This window comes from Aphelocoma coerulescens, chromosome 2, assembly GCF_041296385.1.
Source record: "Aphelocoma coerulescens isolate FSJ_1873_10779 chromosome 2, UR_Acoe_1.0, whole genome shotgun sequence".
NCBI lineage: Eukaryota > Metazoa > Chordata > Aves > Passeriformes > Corvidae > Aphelocoma > Aphelocoma coerulescens.
Window position 1 is genome coordinate 89,380,848 of NC_091015.1, and position 15,764 is coordinate 89,396,611.

General features: G+C 45.3%; 1 protein-coding gene across 1 annotated transcript in view; it reads left to right on the forward strand.

Moving 5' to 3' along the window:
* The first annotated feature begins 4,693 nt into the window (after positions 1 to 4,693).
* The window catches only part of MYO10 (myosin X), a 163,242-nt gene continuing 152,171 nt past the window's right edge, over positions 4,694 to 15,764 (forward strand). The window contains exon 1 of the mRNA XM_069008309.1: positions 4,694 to 5,012. Within this exon, the coding sequence (XP_068864410.1) occupies positions 4,992 to 5,012 (21 nt within the window). The 5' untranslated portion in view covers positions 4,694 to 4,991. The remainder of the gene's footprint in view (positions 5,013 to 15,764) is intronic.

Consider the following 15,764-nt stretch of genomic DNA (forward strand, 5'->3'; position numbering starts at 1 on the left):
AGATGTTGAATGAGGAGGTGGCTCTGTGTCATTGGGGAAAAAAGTCTGGACTCTGTGAAATCATATGTTGAAATCTCGTTATAGAGAACATCTTCTTATGTGGAAAATAAAACTTAGAATGTCCCAGGGGGAGGTTCTGGTCAGAAACTGAGTACAAAAGCACAAACTTGATGGCCTTCGCCAGACACCAAGCTGGCAGTGAAAAATGCGCTGTCGTGTGACAATCCGCTCCATGGTAAGAGTTTTGGATCTGTATATCCCAAACAAGAAATAGGCATCCTTCAAAACTGGTGTGGTAGAAAATTGTGGTCTTTGCCAGCAGTCTGCCTGTACACTGTCACCCATTACAGAAACATTTGTCAACGCCCAACATCTTGTCTACCAAAAGTTAGTTAGCTAAAACCTGACAGGAGCTCACAAGTGCAATAGCAGTCTCACGGTGGGGGTAAAACTCCCCTTTTGGAGTAAGTTTAAAGAAACATAAATTCTCATCAGAAATGTAGACCATAAGCAAGCCCACTCTAAAAATGATGTGTGCTGTCAACAAAGACACCAAGGGGAAAAGTCTGAGAGCAGAATTTACAGATAACACTGGATGAAACGAGGCCTTGAGCCGTGAACAAAGAAACACACTGCCTCATTTTGGTGAGTAGAGAATGTTAATTTAGGCTCCTTTTAATCAATAAGATTGAATTAACTGAATATATCATTTAATTCTCTGACTGAAATCAATCCACATGCCTTACAGAAAGGATTACAGAAAGCACTGTGGGTAAGGCAGACAACCTACCTCAGTGCCATCAGCAGGGAAAAGAAAACTCCTCCAGACGGTGAAAAAAACTTTTGTGCAATAAACCTGTCAGACATGCAAAAGCTAAAATCACTCAGTTCCATGATACCACTGTGGAAAAATGGCAACTAAAAATAAGATAAGCTAAGAAGGAGCAAAGCATCAGCCTTTCCAAAAAATCATTGAGTATAATGCTTTTAGCATAAAGTTGCCCACCACAGATCTTGTGGTAAGGTTGGGGCAACAGAACAAGTTTTTCTAATTGAAAAGATAGCAGGATTTGTGAAATGCATAGAAACATGACCAGGGACAATCAGACGCAGTGAAGACAAGGACTTGCTACCACCCAACTTGTTTGGTTTCAAACACATTTACTGTTAAAACCCTGAGGGCACTACCAGTCCTGAGCATCTCTGCCCACTCCCAAGGGCTCCCCCTACTTCCCCATGGGCTTGTGCCTTTGGCTGGGGTGGTGGGATGGACCCTGGATGCCAGGCTCTGCCATCACCCACCCAGGATGCCCCCAACACTCCCAGCCCTCGTGTTGCCCTGACAGTTTTGGTAGATGAAAATTGGGAGAAAAATTACTTTTAAAAAGGGGCATCTAGAATTTGACCGAGTGTGCTCAAAGTCCTGAATGAGTTAATGGTTTGTTGGGATGCAATCATGTCTACGAACTTTGTAATATAGGCAATAAATCTTTTAAAAAGGCCCTACAAATCTGGTCTGTGGAAATTCCCTGTGAAGAAACACAGCTCAGGTGAAGCATATGATTTATAGATAAATGGGCTTTAGTCAGTAAGTTGGTTTTGCCTCCAGAGCAGAAATGGAAATCTGCATGCAATGGGATAGAGTTGTTGACAGAAACAGGAGTAATTTAAATCTGTTTTAAGAGTCCAGAGTTTTACAAAAGTTCCAGCTGCTCAGAATACTTTGGGATCTAAGAAAGGAAGAGATGTCTGTTTTAGTCAGACATTTTGGTCAGATAGGGACTTTAGCAACTACTGGGGGAGGGAAGAAAGGTCAGAAAAAGTGGGTGAAGACGAGTCCTGGCCCATGTAATGCAGCGAATATAGCTGAGGGATACTAAAATAGCCTCAGACCAGCTGAGAGCAAAGGCAACCTAGCAAATGCCAAAGCTGTGCTGCATGGAGTGAAAGAGGCTGGGGGAAAGGGGCCCAAGGACCAGCCACCTCACCACCGACCACCCACATGAAGGGGTAAGATCTTCACAGCCTGTGAGTTGTCTCATCAGAGAGGTGGAACCGAGCTTTTGGTCCATTCCTGGTCCTCACCCGAGCTGAAAGCTGAGCCAGCATGCATGTGAGCAGCTTCAAAAGGAAGTAATTTACCTTAGGCGCACAATCAGTGAAGGAATTTCTACTGATTAAAAAAAATTGGAGCTGTTCAGAACTGGCCAAGTCTCCAGATGTTCATGGAGCTTTGTACATTGTGTCTGTGGGGTTTTCCAAATTCCAAAACAATTGCATAAAATGAGTAAGAGACTAGTTTGGGGTCATTTTCAGAGTGGGAAAAGGAAACACCATGTTTCAAACCCCCTTTCCTATGAAACACAGATGCTAGTCCCTACAAACTGTGAGCAGAACTGACAGAAGAAGACATAGAAGGAGAAAAGGAAGAAACTTGTTGGAGTGACTGTTCCCCTCTGCTCCCAAAACCCCTTTTCCTAGATCCTTCCTGCAGCTTTTCAGTTGTTCTAAATCTTAACAAAGTCTTAGGAGTTTTACAACTCTTTTGCAATGCTTCCCCACCACAAGAGAATACCCATTCTTTCTGCAATGTATTTTTAGGCTGCATAAAACTGGTCCTATTCTATTGGTAATGTTTTCTTGTAATTTACTGAGATTCTCATTTTAAAAAACATAGGCTGCTTTTATTGGATGGTTGATTCCAAGTTTTCATGAATTCCTATTTCAGTTGTGTTTCACAGACCTGAGTACAATGCAGTAGCCAGACATGCGCGCTACATTCCAATAACATGGTGTCAAACAAAGTATTCAATCAGAAGTCAAAATAATTTAACAAATATCTCCAATCTGACTCAGCCCTCGCCAAACTAGGGATTGTATGAGAGGGGAAGCTTTTTGGCACAGTGATCGTGGAAAAAAAACTGTTTCCCTGGAGTAACTTTGGAAGTGCAGTAGTATGGAATAGCGTTACAGAGTTTCCACACTGGAATTTATACCTTACAATCTGCAGCAGAGTAATGATTTTGGCTAACTTCTGTGTAAGCTGGAACTGTGTAGACAGGTGCATTCAGGTGAAATCCTTTGCAAATCTTGAGTTTCAGAGCAACTGCAGGAAGGTATAACCTGTTTACCTGGGAGTAGAGATTAGGGCAGTGACAAGAGAAGTGATCCCCCGGCAGCCCCCAGGATGCTGCAGGGCGTCCAGCAGGATGTCTCCCAGCTGGGCTTGGCAAGCTGCCGTCCAAGGGACTCCGGTCTATGCTACAAGCAAGCTGGGAAGTGTTTCTGCTTTTCCTGCCAGAAGCCACGGTTGCTGGCCATGGCAAGGTGAGCTGCAGAGAGATGCTGGTCTCTGGCAGCTGGCCATGTCCAAGGCGGTTGCTCTCTGCCTGAAAACTTCCCGCCACCTTGTTTCTGTGTGATGGGACAGGCAGCCACAGCCCCCATGTAGGCTCTAGCAGGTACCTGTTTGGCAGAAAGTCCCTCTTGCGCTGGTTTGTCCCAGTGCTAACCTGGATGGCAGATCAGTTTTCATGGATGTCACTGTGTGATTCTCCAAGACCAGCACAACCTGATTTTGGACATGACCAAACATATTTTACCTGCTCACCTCCTAATTCAGATAATTTTTTTTTTTTTTTGATGCAAAGGTGAAACTAGAAAGTTTTTCCTTGTGTAGTGTATGTATTCTTAAACTTGCTTTTTTTTAGTGGTCTTTGTGCTCTACGTGTTGGCTGTGACACCTTAAAAATGAGAGTTGCACACTCATGATTATTTCTGCTATCAAGGGCTTGTTATCCCATATCTCTGCTCACGTGCTCAAGGTCCCAAACCAGTATCAGGGTGCTGCCTGCAACTGAAAGGATGAATACTGTATTCTCTTTCTTTATGGCTGTGACATTTTTTTTTTTGGTACATTTCTTTCTGCAATGTGAAGGACATAGGCCAATATCCGTAAGATTTGATTCTCCTTTGCTGCGTTTCTTGTGCTGTTAGCTCCTACAGGGTCAGCACAAAACTATGAACAAGAAGTCTCCAAAACCTGAACACTTTAAATCTGCTTTGCAAGAAGGTAAGGAAGTGAAAAACTATATATAGGAGGGCTATTTTCATTTGCAGTGATGTCTCAGTGAGTGGCTGTTGCAAGATGTGTTTAGCAAAGGAACACGGATACGGCTGAGGAGAGCTGGTACACAAGTTTGCTACACGTTTACCTAAGGGCTGCCTGCAGCGGAACCCTGCAGGTTCGCGTTCTTTAACCACCTCGGGCAGCACCTCTCGCCGGCTGGCGGAGCTTTGCACGGCTGTGTGATGCCGAGCACGGGAGTGGAGCCGCCCCCACACCGGGGCGAGCCTCCGCTCCCCCTCCAGCGCCCGCGCTCCTTTCACTCCGCATTCCAAGGCGCGTTTCCGCGCCCCGAGCAGCCAGACACGCGTCCCCAGGACCCCCGTGGGCGACGCACCGCGGGCAGCAGTAGGACGGGACGGGACGGGACGGGACGGGACGGGACGGGACGGGACGGGACGGGACGGGACGAGCGGAGAGCCCGTGGGGCGCTGCCCGCGCTCCGGCCAGGGCCGGGCGGGGCGGGGCGGGGGCGAGGCTGAGCGCGGCGCAGGGAGCGGCGCGGCCCCGGCTCCGCCTCTGCTCCTGCCCCGCCTGGACGGGACGGGGCGGCCTTGGGCAGGAGCGTGCGGCGGCGGGAGCTTTCCTTGTCCTCCTCCTCCTCCGCGTCACCCTCGCTGCCGGCTCCCCGCGGCGGCTATGCGCTGCCGGGACCGCCCGGCCGAGCGGCGCTGAGGGGGCGGGCGGACGGACAAAGGCTGCGAGCTGGTGCCGGCGCTGGGGCGCGATGGAGCGGCGCGGTGGCTGAGGCGGCTCGGTGGGGCGAGCAGAGCCGAGCCGGGCCGGGCCGGGCCGGACGAGAGCGGCACATGGTGCGCGGCTGGTGCCCGGCGCTGCGCACCCGCGGGCGGGCCGAGGGGCCACCATGGACAACTTCTTGGCGGAGGTGAGCGCGGGCCGGTGGGATCCTCCTCCTTCTCCTCCAACGTGGGGTTGCTTTTGTCGGGCAGGATACCGGCAGCAAAGCGGCGGGAGGCTCGCGGAAAGTGTTCGTTCCCTCGAGTGGTTCGGCTTGCAGGGCGTTCGCAGGAGCAGCACCGGGGGAGTGGGAGGGAGGGAGCTGCGCCCCCCAAATTCCTGGCCTCTGTGGCCGTGACCGGGACGGAACTCGTGGCCGCCGAGCTGGAGCGGTGCTGCCGCGGGCTGTCCGCAGCTGGGTGGGTGCTCGGCGCTGAAATGGGCTCATTAGAGCGGCGGGGGATGGAGGCTCCGGTGCCGCGGCTCTGCCCCCCAGCCCCGCGCCCACCGGCGGCACCTCCCCCGCGGCGGGGACCCTGCGGGACGCGGGCAGCGGCGGGCGCCGGTGCGGACCCTGCCCCGCTTCCTGCTGCCGGCGGCGGGGCAGCCTCTGAAACCGTGCTGAGGTGGGAGTGGGGGTCCTTCCTTGGGGGTTCCGTGCCTGAAAGCCGGGGAGCGCGCTTTGTCCGCCTTGCACGGGCATGAGAGGCTTCAAAACGATGGAGGCTTCAGAGGCAGGGCTGCCGTTGGGCACTCTTTTTGAAAGGTTTGTTTATTAAGTTCATGTTATGAAGTACAGACGAAATCTTTTTGTACAGAATGCAGAGGAGGGGGGCTGAAGTCTTTAAAGTCGTTTGAGCTTTACCGTGGTTTTGTGAATCTTGACAACTTCAGTATGCCGAGTGAGGAAACCAAATCAAAGGTGCTTTGCTACTGACTCAGGGTATTTGATTAAACTCAGAAGCTGGGTCCTCTTCTGGTCCAAGCTAGCTGAATTTTGCACAACAATACTTTACTGGAACAGTTTAGCCCGCCTGGTGTCGACACAACGTTATGAACATACGGTGTGAAGGATCAATGGCACGTGTGTGTTGTGCCTGTAGTTTGCTGGCAAAGCCCGTGACTGGGTTGTGACTTCTGGTGACTGCCTGCACACTTGCTTTAATTGCACCTCTTGCCGAAGCAGTTGCACTGTCAGGGTTGTAAATACAGGCCAGACATCTGTTTTACAGGGCTGTGATTAAACTGCAAAACTGTCCTTTGCCCTCATGAAACAACGTCCCTCATGTTCTTGGTGCTGCTGTTGATGCTTCCACAAGAAAAATAGGTGATCTGTTTACCGAAATAGTAATTAGTCAAATAAAAGAAGGTCATACACTTTATTGCTTGTTGGCTTTTCATTTGTCAGACAACAAAAGTTCTGTCAAGTGCAATAAGAAGGAAGAAATGCAGGATTAGTTTTGATGAAGTCTGAGTTAAGTAGTAATACTGCCTTTTTTTTTTTTTTCCCCTTTAGAGGATGTAGTCCTCACCTCTCAAAAGCTCATAAGCCATGAGCAATATGGTAGTATTAACCTAGCCTTGCAAAATTAGTTTGAAGAGTCATTCTCCCCAACACAAAGTACTGTAGTGTGCCCTACATACAGGTGAAGAAGAGTTTTCATGGTTTTGACTCCCCTATTAGGCAGAATTACTTGCTCCAGGGAAAATACAAATAAATTTTGCCAGTCTGTGTTAGCATTTCAGCATGTATTTATGTTAATCTGTGGTTGCTTCATCTGGACTTTGATCTTTCTTAAGAACTTTGACTCCCTTTCAACATGTTGATATTACTTTAAAAGATCAGTAAATATAGCACCTTGACTTTAATCTGCATCCAAAGTCCCACCCACAAGTATAAACATTTTCCTTCCCTCACTCTGGAGCAGAGCACATGTAAATGGCAATCAGGGAGCTTGAGGCACAATAGCAGAAATGCACTGAGTCTGACCCAGCTACCACAGAAGAATGTCTGTTGAAGGCACTGGATTGAGCCACTAGGTAATTTAATTTGTGCGAGGCAGACATCCTGCAGCTGCTCTTTACAAAAATATTTGCTGACTTATCTAGGGAATTACTGTTCTCGTTAAAATAAGTTATAGTGTGTGGAAGAAGGAGGAAGCTGGATGAAAGGCACAGGTGAAAAGCCCAATCTGCTCTGCTCTTCTTTGTCAGAGACGTAAGCCTGCTGATGTGATTATATTGTGGGAGAAAAGCTGATAGTGGGAAGGGTATCTGCTGGCACTTCACAGGGGTTGTTCATCAGCATTACCAAGCAGCTCCTGTTTGCTGCACTGGAGGCAGAAGTGTCTTCAGTCTGGCTGTTACAGAAAATACTGTACAACTTAAGAGTTAATAGGAAAAAAACCCAACCCTGCATTACTATTTTTCCATAGCTAGATGGTAAATGTAACGTTCTCTCGGTATAGGGTGATGCTTACTGGAACAAAACGAGGCAACTGAGTGAGACACCTCCGGAGGCAGGAGGTGCATTGAAAGGGAGGGACTGCTGCTGGGACTTGCTGCCTTAAGTGAGATGTGGGATAACGCCATGCTCCTGCCAATCACCTGACTCTGCCATCATCTGTGACTTAGCAGCTCTTTGGCTTCTCCATCCTGCTGCCCAGTTTCCTTTCTTTACTATTTCTTAGTATTTTTAGCTCTCATTCTTAAAGGACAACAAGTGGTTGTACTTGTCTCCACGGAAGCCATGATTTCCATCCCTGTCCCAACTTTCTAGCTCAACCAATTAAAAAAACCCCATGGCTTTAAGTAAATAATTAGGCAAGAAGAGTTTGCCCCATAACTTACTCCCCAGTATGCTTTAATTGCTGCAAGGTACTAACATAATAACAAAGTTGCATTCTAAATACAGAGGAAAAGTGTTTTCTGAGGCTTTTTTAAAGGCTATTGATTGGTCTATGCTACCGTACAGTCTTTGGAGGAAGGATGGAGGTTAAAAAATTTTAATTTTTTTTGATATATTTATGTAGTCATATTTACTTATCTATAGTAATAAAACCTGTAGAAATCCTGTATGGATCTGTGCAATAGAGCCATTTGGCTGTGTTTCTTAAAACAGCCTGAAAAAATTGTTCCCATATGTTTTACCGACAGCCACGGTGCTCTCAAGGGAGCAGGCTCCTGTGGTAGCTGAGGTCAGACTTTTTTCCAGTGAGAATGCATCCCTGCAGAAAGGGGATGTATGCTGTAAGGGAAGGAAGAAAGTAATTTCCAGATGAGGCAGAAGACAAGGAAACTTATCACAAAAAAAGGCAGGAGAGTGGAGCTCAAACTGCCTCTTCAGCATGTGAAGTTCCCAAGCAGTGCTTATCAGGGCAGCAGAGGAAGAGGATGCAGAAGTCAGGTTTGTCTTCTTCCTCTTACACGGTAGTCACTTTGTCCAATGCGTACAGGGTGTTGCACTGAACCATGGTTGCTGTCCTTGTCACAGAAGTGTGGCATTTGCTGACCCAACAGAGGTCAGAAAGGGCTTGAGGTTGGGAGGAGCTTCTGTAGGTCATGTCCAAACCTGCCCTCCGAGCTGGTGCTCAGCTCCTGGGGAACTTGCAGCACAGTGTGCACAGTGGTGGCTGCAGGGATTGTTTGGATTTAGCTGTTGCCAACCTTAAAGGATTCCCCCCACCCTTGCAATTGTGGAAATTGAGAAGGGAGGAGAACTGTGTGTCCTGCCTTCTGTGTAGCATGTCTGGGTAAATGATGTTGAAAGAATTCATTATAAAAGCATCACCATCATAGAGGTCCTGCTCATGTTTCTCCAACACTGCACAGGAGTTTATTTGGAACTGCAGGGTACCCTCCCTGTGCCCTTTGAGGCACAGCAGATACTCTGTGTCTACCCTGGTTTTATTTGCAGCAGTACCACTGGTACCTCGAGTTCAGAATGGTTTCCTTCATTTGTGCTCTCCACAGCTGCACATAATTGCCTGTGTACTATGTTTTAAGGAGAGGGCTCCCAGCATGTATTCTGGGGGAGCAAGTGTTGAACCTCCCTCTGTGGGAAGGATATGGGACAGAAATTTAGCTCCAGGAAGCTGTCAGAGGAGGTATCTGCTTGAACCTGGAAGCTCTTAATTCAGTTATGCAGCTTGCAGCAAACTTTTCCTTGGTGCTCCCTTGTTGCAGTGTTTGGCAGATCACAACCTCACAGGACTGAGTCCTTTGAGGAATTCATCATCTCCTGCAAACAAGTGGCCTTGGCACCACCAGGGTTATTTGCCTAAAGAGAAAACCTGGTTATGCAAATAAATACGAGCATCAATATACATGGCTTCTGGCTGTGCTGTGCAGCTCAGCGGATGGGTTTGGGACGACCTTGGAAGTCTCCCAAGTTTTAGTTTACAAGTGTTTTGACGATAACACAAGCATGGGTTTGATGTTCCAGCTTTTGGTATTGGTGTAAGCTGTGTAGCTTACACCAGCAAAGTTGTCTTTTAGGCTGGTAGGGCAAAACCATCATCCCGTGAGTGATGGCATAAAGGTGTATCTGGAGACCTTCTGACTGCCAAAGCCATGCCAAGCAGAAACTGTGCCTCTTTTGGCTGTTGACATTGGCTGCGTTCTCTGAAGTTTCTGAGCTGTGACTTCTCATATTTAGGTTTTTTGAAAGCTGATGATTGTTTTGTCTACAGTTAGGTTAATTAGAGAGCACTGTGTTTTGAATAGGTGATGTTTCAAGGGGACTTAGGACTACCTATCAAGTCAGAAAGACAAAGTTTTTTTCAGGTTTATTTCTCCAAGCTGGAAATCACATTCAGCTCATCAGTATCATGTAATGGTCACTGCCCACCACAGATACTTCACATGTGCCTTTCATAAGACAAATTTGTGCAACTGAAGCATTGTCGTCGCTGGGCTAGAGCCTAGCAACCCTGCTGGCACTGCACATATTGTAAAATGACACAAGAATTCTCTTAAAGCTGCAAAATACGTAAGTTTTGAAGTTGGCAGTGGAGGCTCTACATTCTGCAGGTCTGCTTGTGGTTTTTTTGGTATGTTCAGTCAGACTCCAACCAAAGAAAAGCTGTGAAACCCACTATTACAGAAGACTTGGCTGCTTCTGAGTCTGGGATTTTTTTTACCTTCTGGTGGCACCTCACTGAAACGTTACCTTTTTCTTTTTTTGGTCTTTTCCCTAATTGTATGTTTGTGTTAGCACTTCGTGTGTAAGCTATTTTGCTCTAACAAGATATTCTTCTTTATATGTGTTTTCATTTGGTGAGCACTGTGTATGGGTGATATTGGTGGTTGTGAACCTCTTCAGGTTTTTTTTGTTTCAGAGCTGTCATGCAGCCTGCTGGCTGGTAAAAGGGAATAATGTTTGAAAGCGTGGCTAGTCCCAACTTATTTTTGATGCCAAGTGGGACGGGCTTTTATCAGAAATGTTCCTCATTTTTTTCCATGATAATGTGATGGCAGGAGTGGACCACTTTGGAGGAGAGAGAGAAGCAAAAAGGAAGGGTAGCTTTAGCTTTCAGTGTTGTGTGGGGAGTTTAATGTGCTGGTCCAATGAGTAACCTGAGAAACCTTGCAACCTTTCAGTGCTCTTGTTGCCCCATTGTGCCTCAAAAGATAGAAGGAAAAGTTTAGGGCCCCATATAAATAATTACACATGGTTGTACCACATTTGGCTTCTGTGGTGGTTTCAGTGAATCTTGGGTTTCAGCATGGTAAGACCAATATAGTCTCATGAATCTGTTTTTTGACTTTAGAAAATAGCTGAAGGAAAACTGGTAGGTCCCTGGCTCTGTGTGCTGGTGCATACGTGTATCTCTATATATACAGTGTCACTGTGCTAACCAACCCCTAGCAAGTGAATAATGTGCCTCCCTTTTTTTTTTCTTTCAGTATGAATTGTTAATATTGGTATTACTTTTAAAAAAATTCTAGCAAGACAAATGCCTTTTTCTGTCTCTTGTATGGGTGCAGACCCAGTGGAAGGTGCAGCAGCCTCCAAGAGCAGGAGCAGCAGCTCCACCCCTGGAGCATCCGGCATGTTGACTGCAGTGCTGTCGCAGTTCTGAAGGGAAGCGTGTCCTCTGGGTAGTTCGATCTCACCAACCTTTTTGGCTGCAGGGCCAGTGTTTTTCCTTAGTGAATCACCGTCTCCAGATGTGGTCAGAGACAGGAACATAGTTTTGGGTGGAGTGTGGGTAGAAGGGCAGGAGGTAAAAGTCACTCTGAATTAAGACTTCTGCTGAAGGGACAAAAAAAAAAGAATTATCAGCCTTAAGTCACTAATTGTAACAACTTTACAAGTTTGGATATGACCTCAAAACTTGCTAGATTGAATATGACTTCAGGCTTATATCTGAGGGTCATGGCTTAGGCGTTCTCATTTCTCTTGGTTTTTCCTGCTGTTTATCATTATGCAACATTTTAAACCATTAGTGAGACATAAATGAGGATGATTTGGTGTTGGGACCACAGCTAATGGCAAATTACTGGGTTTTAGGTATTATGGTTCCAATTTTGCATGGTGGTTTTTGTTTTTTTTTTTCCTCTAATTATTTAGGATTATCTAAGATGTCCTATGTCTGAAGTATGAGCATTATCCATTGGCCATATTTACTGTAATGCAACTTTGTTCTGGACAGCCCCTTGATAAAAAAGGTTAAGTGGATTATCCTTTTCTTAAGAAGTCTGTTAAGTAGCTCAAACACTCCATTCTTGAAAAGTTCAAGGCAGAACTTTTCAAAGTTTGGATTCAGAATGGGAACTGATACTGACTATGCTCCAGATCTGCCTTTTGGAGTAAACTACATCCATGCCAAAGAAGAAACTACAGCTTTGCTACATGGAAAAGATGAGCATTATATTGGGAAAATATACTGGGAAAGATTCATTAGGAGAGAAGGAATTAGTAAAGATTGCTTGTATTTCTAAATGTTCCTGTAACAAGAAAGGAGATGTTGGGAGAGAATATACTGTCTACTCCTAGGCCAAGCTGGTGATTAATAATGTGATCTCAGGTAGGTCCAAATGCCATTTATGCTTGTTCCTGCTATCCTCAGCCAGGACAGCCAGCGTAGGGGTGTCTGGCAGCTTTTCTGGAAGGTCTTGTTCCGTGGGCATTGTGACTGGATGGACACTCTCCCACTGCAGACCAGTGACTGACTGGGGAAGGCTGCTGAGCTGATCCAGCTGTAAACACGTCATGCCCATGCTGGTTTTACTCATTAATGTAAATACTTGCTCTGTATTTAGCTGCTGTTTTCCTTTCGGCCAGGTGACCTTTTTTCAGTTCAGCCTGTGAAAGCCTTCTTATTTGGTGGAAAGTTTAGGGAGTTGGGGTTTCTTTTTTATCGAAATTGCAAACATAAGTGATGTTGGAGTAACTTAATAATATATGGGGTTTTTTTGTCGAATCGGTTACTTAGGAACAGACACAATTTTGGTTCACATTGGAAGCATGGCAGAAATTGGGGTGTGTTCGGTTTTGCCAGCCAAAGTTAACATTTCTGTTTTCTGTAGGCTCTTTTGTAGAGGGGTTTAACACACAATTTCTATATGAGATCTTGTAGTTAGAGTGTGTAGTTGTGCTTAGGTATTTTCACCAAGGGGTAGCCACCGTCAGTAACTGGAAAAAAAAAACCACAAGGCACACTTCAGCCTTTTTAAGGCTTTGAGGAACATTGTATCAAACAAGCTCGTACCCTGGTGTATGGAAGGAAGTCTTCAAAAGTGAAAGGTGCTCGTCACTTGTATGGTTTGCTAAACCTGCACTGAAATTTCAGATGCAATACACATGAAGCTGGATTTCTTATGCGTCTCAATGACCCTGTCCCCAGGGGCTAAAAGTAAACATGTTGGAGCAGGGCCTAAATATGGGAGTCAGTGTAACACCTTTTACTCCTTCTAGGATTAATGGCATTCTGAAGGAAAACTTTCTAGAGGACAGACTTTACTCCTGTACAATCCAGTGTCCTGCCAGACTTCAGAGCTGAACAGGGTTCCTGTATTTGTATGTTAATACATTATAGCAGGCACATACATTGTTTCAGGAGGGCATTTTGCCTGGTTTATGGTATCAGACTTTCTTTTCTTTGAGAGTGTGTTGTCATCATCTTGCAGCAAGCCTTGCTAGACTTCTGAGTTAATATTAAGCTGAGGTGAATGTTCAAGAAATCAATATTGTTTCTAATCCATCTCTTAGATGGATTAAATGTTTCTATGACATTTTTGGGAGTTTGGTTTTGTGGGATGAGGGAATGAGGGAAGGAGGAAGAAAGAGAGTGTAGCTCAGCAGCAGACTTCAGGGACCAAGCTGTGCCATCACATGGGATCCTGGCTGATGGCATGCACAGGGTGGAGGGCTGTGTTAGAGGACTCAGGAAGTAAAAGACGAACTGCCCTTTGATGTGTTAGTGTTGCCCTTTCCTATATATTCTTGGGAAACTATTCATAATCCTTTATTATAGGTCAGTGATACAAGAGTGTGTTAATACAAGTCTGTTTCGTTTTGGAGAATGCCCTTAAGGGAGTTGCTGTAAGGACACCTTAGCAGAGGAAAATGTTTGCTTTGTTGCTTTTTCCACTGGGGGAGGGCAAAACTATATTCCCACTCTGAGCAGGTTTACCTAAGGGCATTTTATCATGGCACACCTGGCTCTATACTGGGGTTGTCACTAAAAGTATTGAGGGTCTTCTGGGTTGTGTTCTCTGTTCTTAACTTCTTGTCATGGTAATGCTGGTAGAGTGGCACCCTGCTACCCGAGTCTGCTATCATGGTCTCAAAGTCAGGATTGATTGTGGTGCTTGTAGCATAACCTCAGGTAGAGACCTGAGGCTCAATGGTTGCTGAGTGCCAGCTGTCAGCTGGAATTACAAAGCAGGGTATTACTGAACGTTGTCATCAAAGTTAACACCTCAAATCCCTTGGCCCTCTTTCTCTCACAGACTTTCAGAAGGCTTTAGAAAACTCGTTTTGATGAACTTTCCAGCATCTCGAGGAAACATTTCTGTAGTTCTTGAAATGATTTTCAACTGTGAAAGTGGAGCTATTGGCAAAGCCTTGTGTGGTTTTGGTGTTGTGTGCTGTATGTGTCTGTTGATCTTGCTGAGAGAAGTGCAGGATTTCTCTGAAAGGTTCTCACGCCTTCTCTTTTGCTTTCAGCCAAACTGGCCCTGCTTTTGGGGACAGTAGATAAGAGAAGTTTTTTCCTTGTTTTGAAAAAGTATTGATGTTTATCACATTATCGGAAATGGATTATTTGTTTCTACTTTAGTTGCTGTTGTTTAGAGTGACATTAAAATGTTTTCTCAGATTAAGTTAAATATATTTGTTAAGAGAATGGGATTGTTTTTCTTATGAAGTTGTTTATCTTGAGGAGAAGTCAAATCCTTTTGTTTAATGTACGCATCTGGTTACAGAGCCAGTGGCCATCATTTCTATTTGACCATTTTAGTGGACCAAACCCAGCTTTGTGTCTTGGTTAGGTTATATTTTTATTTGCTTCAGAAAGGAGCCAAGTTGGCAGGACACGAGTCACATCAGGAGTCACACTGGAGTTCATGTCAGGACAAGGAGTAGATGCTCATTCTGTAGGTCAGACTTCTTTCTCTGTTGGTCATTTTCTTGGATCTCTTCCCCTTATTAAGTATAGACTGGGTTTGTGATTAGGTTTATCCCCTCATTACAGCTTTCTGGTGATGGGTATGATGAATAGGTTTGTTTGGTGTGTCCAATCAATTAGTATATTCCCCAGAAGAAAATAAGAGCAACGTTTGCAGCAGGGCTTTGAAGGGTGGCATTTCCTGCTGCCTTTCAGACCGTGTACCAGGAGGAGTGTCCCATGAAGTGAGCTCTTTGTTCTAAAAACTCCACTTGGATTCTACTGTGTGATACTTGATAAGCTATTTAAAGGAATAAAAATACACAGCAAATCTATGCTAGAAAATGTAATTTGTGCAGCAGCCCCTTTTTTTCCTCCTTGCAATAACATTTCTAACAATGTGTGCACCAAATCTGAGAGGTTTTAACAGATGATACATGGGATTTTGGCATAAGGTTTCACAGCACTTAAGGCAAAAGGCTGTTTCTGTTTTCTGTTTTAGGAGTCTCTACTCCAAATTTCTGTTTCTATTTGTTTCTATTTCTGTTTTTCCCATAATTTTGCTCTGGTGATCTAGTACCTTAAATGACTAGGACTCTGGTGCAGTAGTTAACACCCCAAGTTTCTTTTGTACAGAAGCCCATGAATAAACTTAATTGCAATGTGATGAAATAGTTGTATTAAACTTTTACTGTGTAGTTGCACCTCTGTCAGTAGGATGCCTTTGTACCATGTAGTTAAGGTGGAGATGCCGTCAGTTCCTGGTGGAGGACAGAAAGTGGTATGGAAATCTGTGCATTTTCTTATGAGCATCCAGTGGTCCTTTGCTGGTGGCTTGTTCTTAGCAGTCCTTACTGAGTGCAAAAGGAAAACATTGAATCATGGAATCCTTTTCCTTCAGACAGGGATTCAGCAGTTACTGTATTCCAAGTGCTTCTGGACTCAGGCAAATAAAGGCTGTAATTCTGAATTTTGATTTCTTGAACTAGTGTGTCACTTGCAGAAACACTTCTTTATATTGCTTGGAAACCTTTGATTTGAGAAGTGCACAGTCGCTTTATGCGATGAGAAAGGCCATAAAAGCTTTGCTGTTTTCCTGGGTTTGTTTTTTTTTTTTTTCTTTTCCTGCTGGAAGGCATCAGAGGTTTTGGTAGGCAGTATGAGCTGTGACTGTCCAAGAGCACAGGGATGTGCCTCCCGCTCTGCATGTAGACCTTAGGCAAGAAGAGTGGCTGCACATGAATCAGTGGCTAAATTGAAAGGACAAGAAAGGCTTAAGGCAGCAA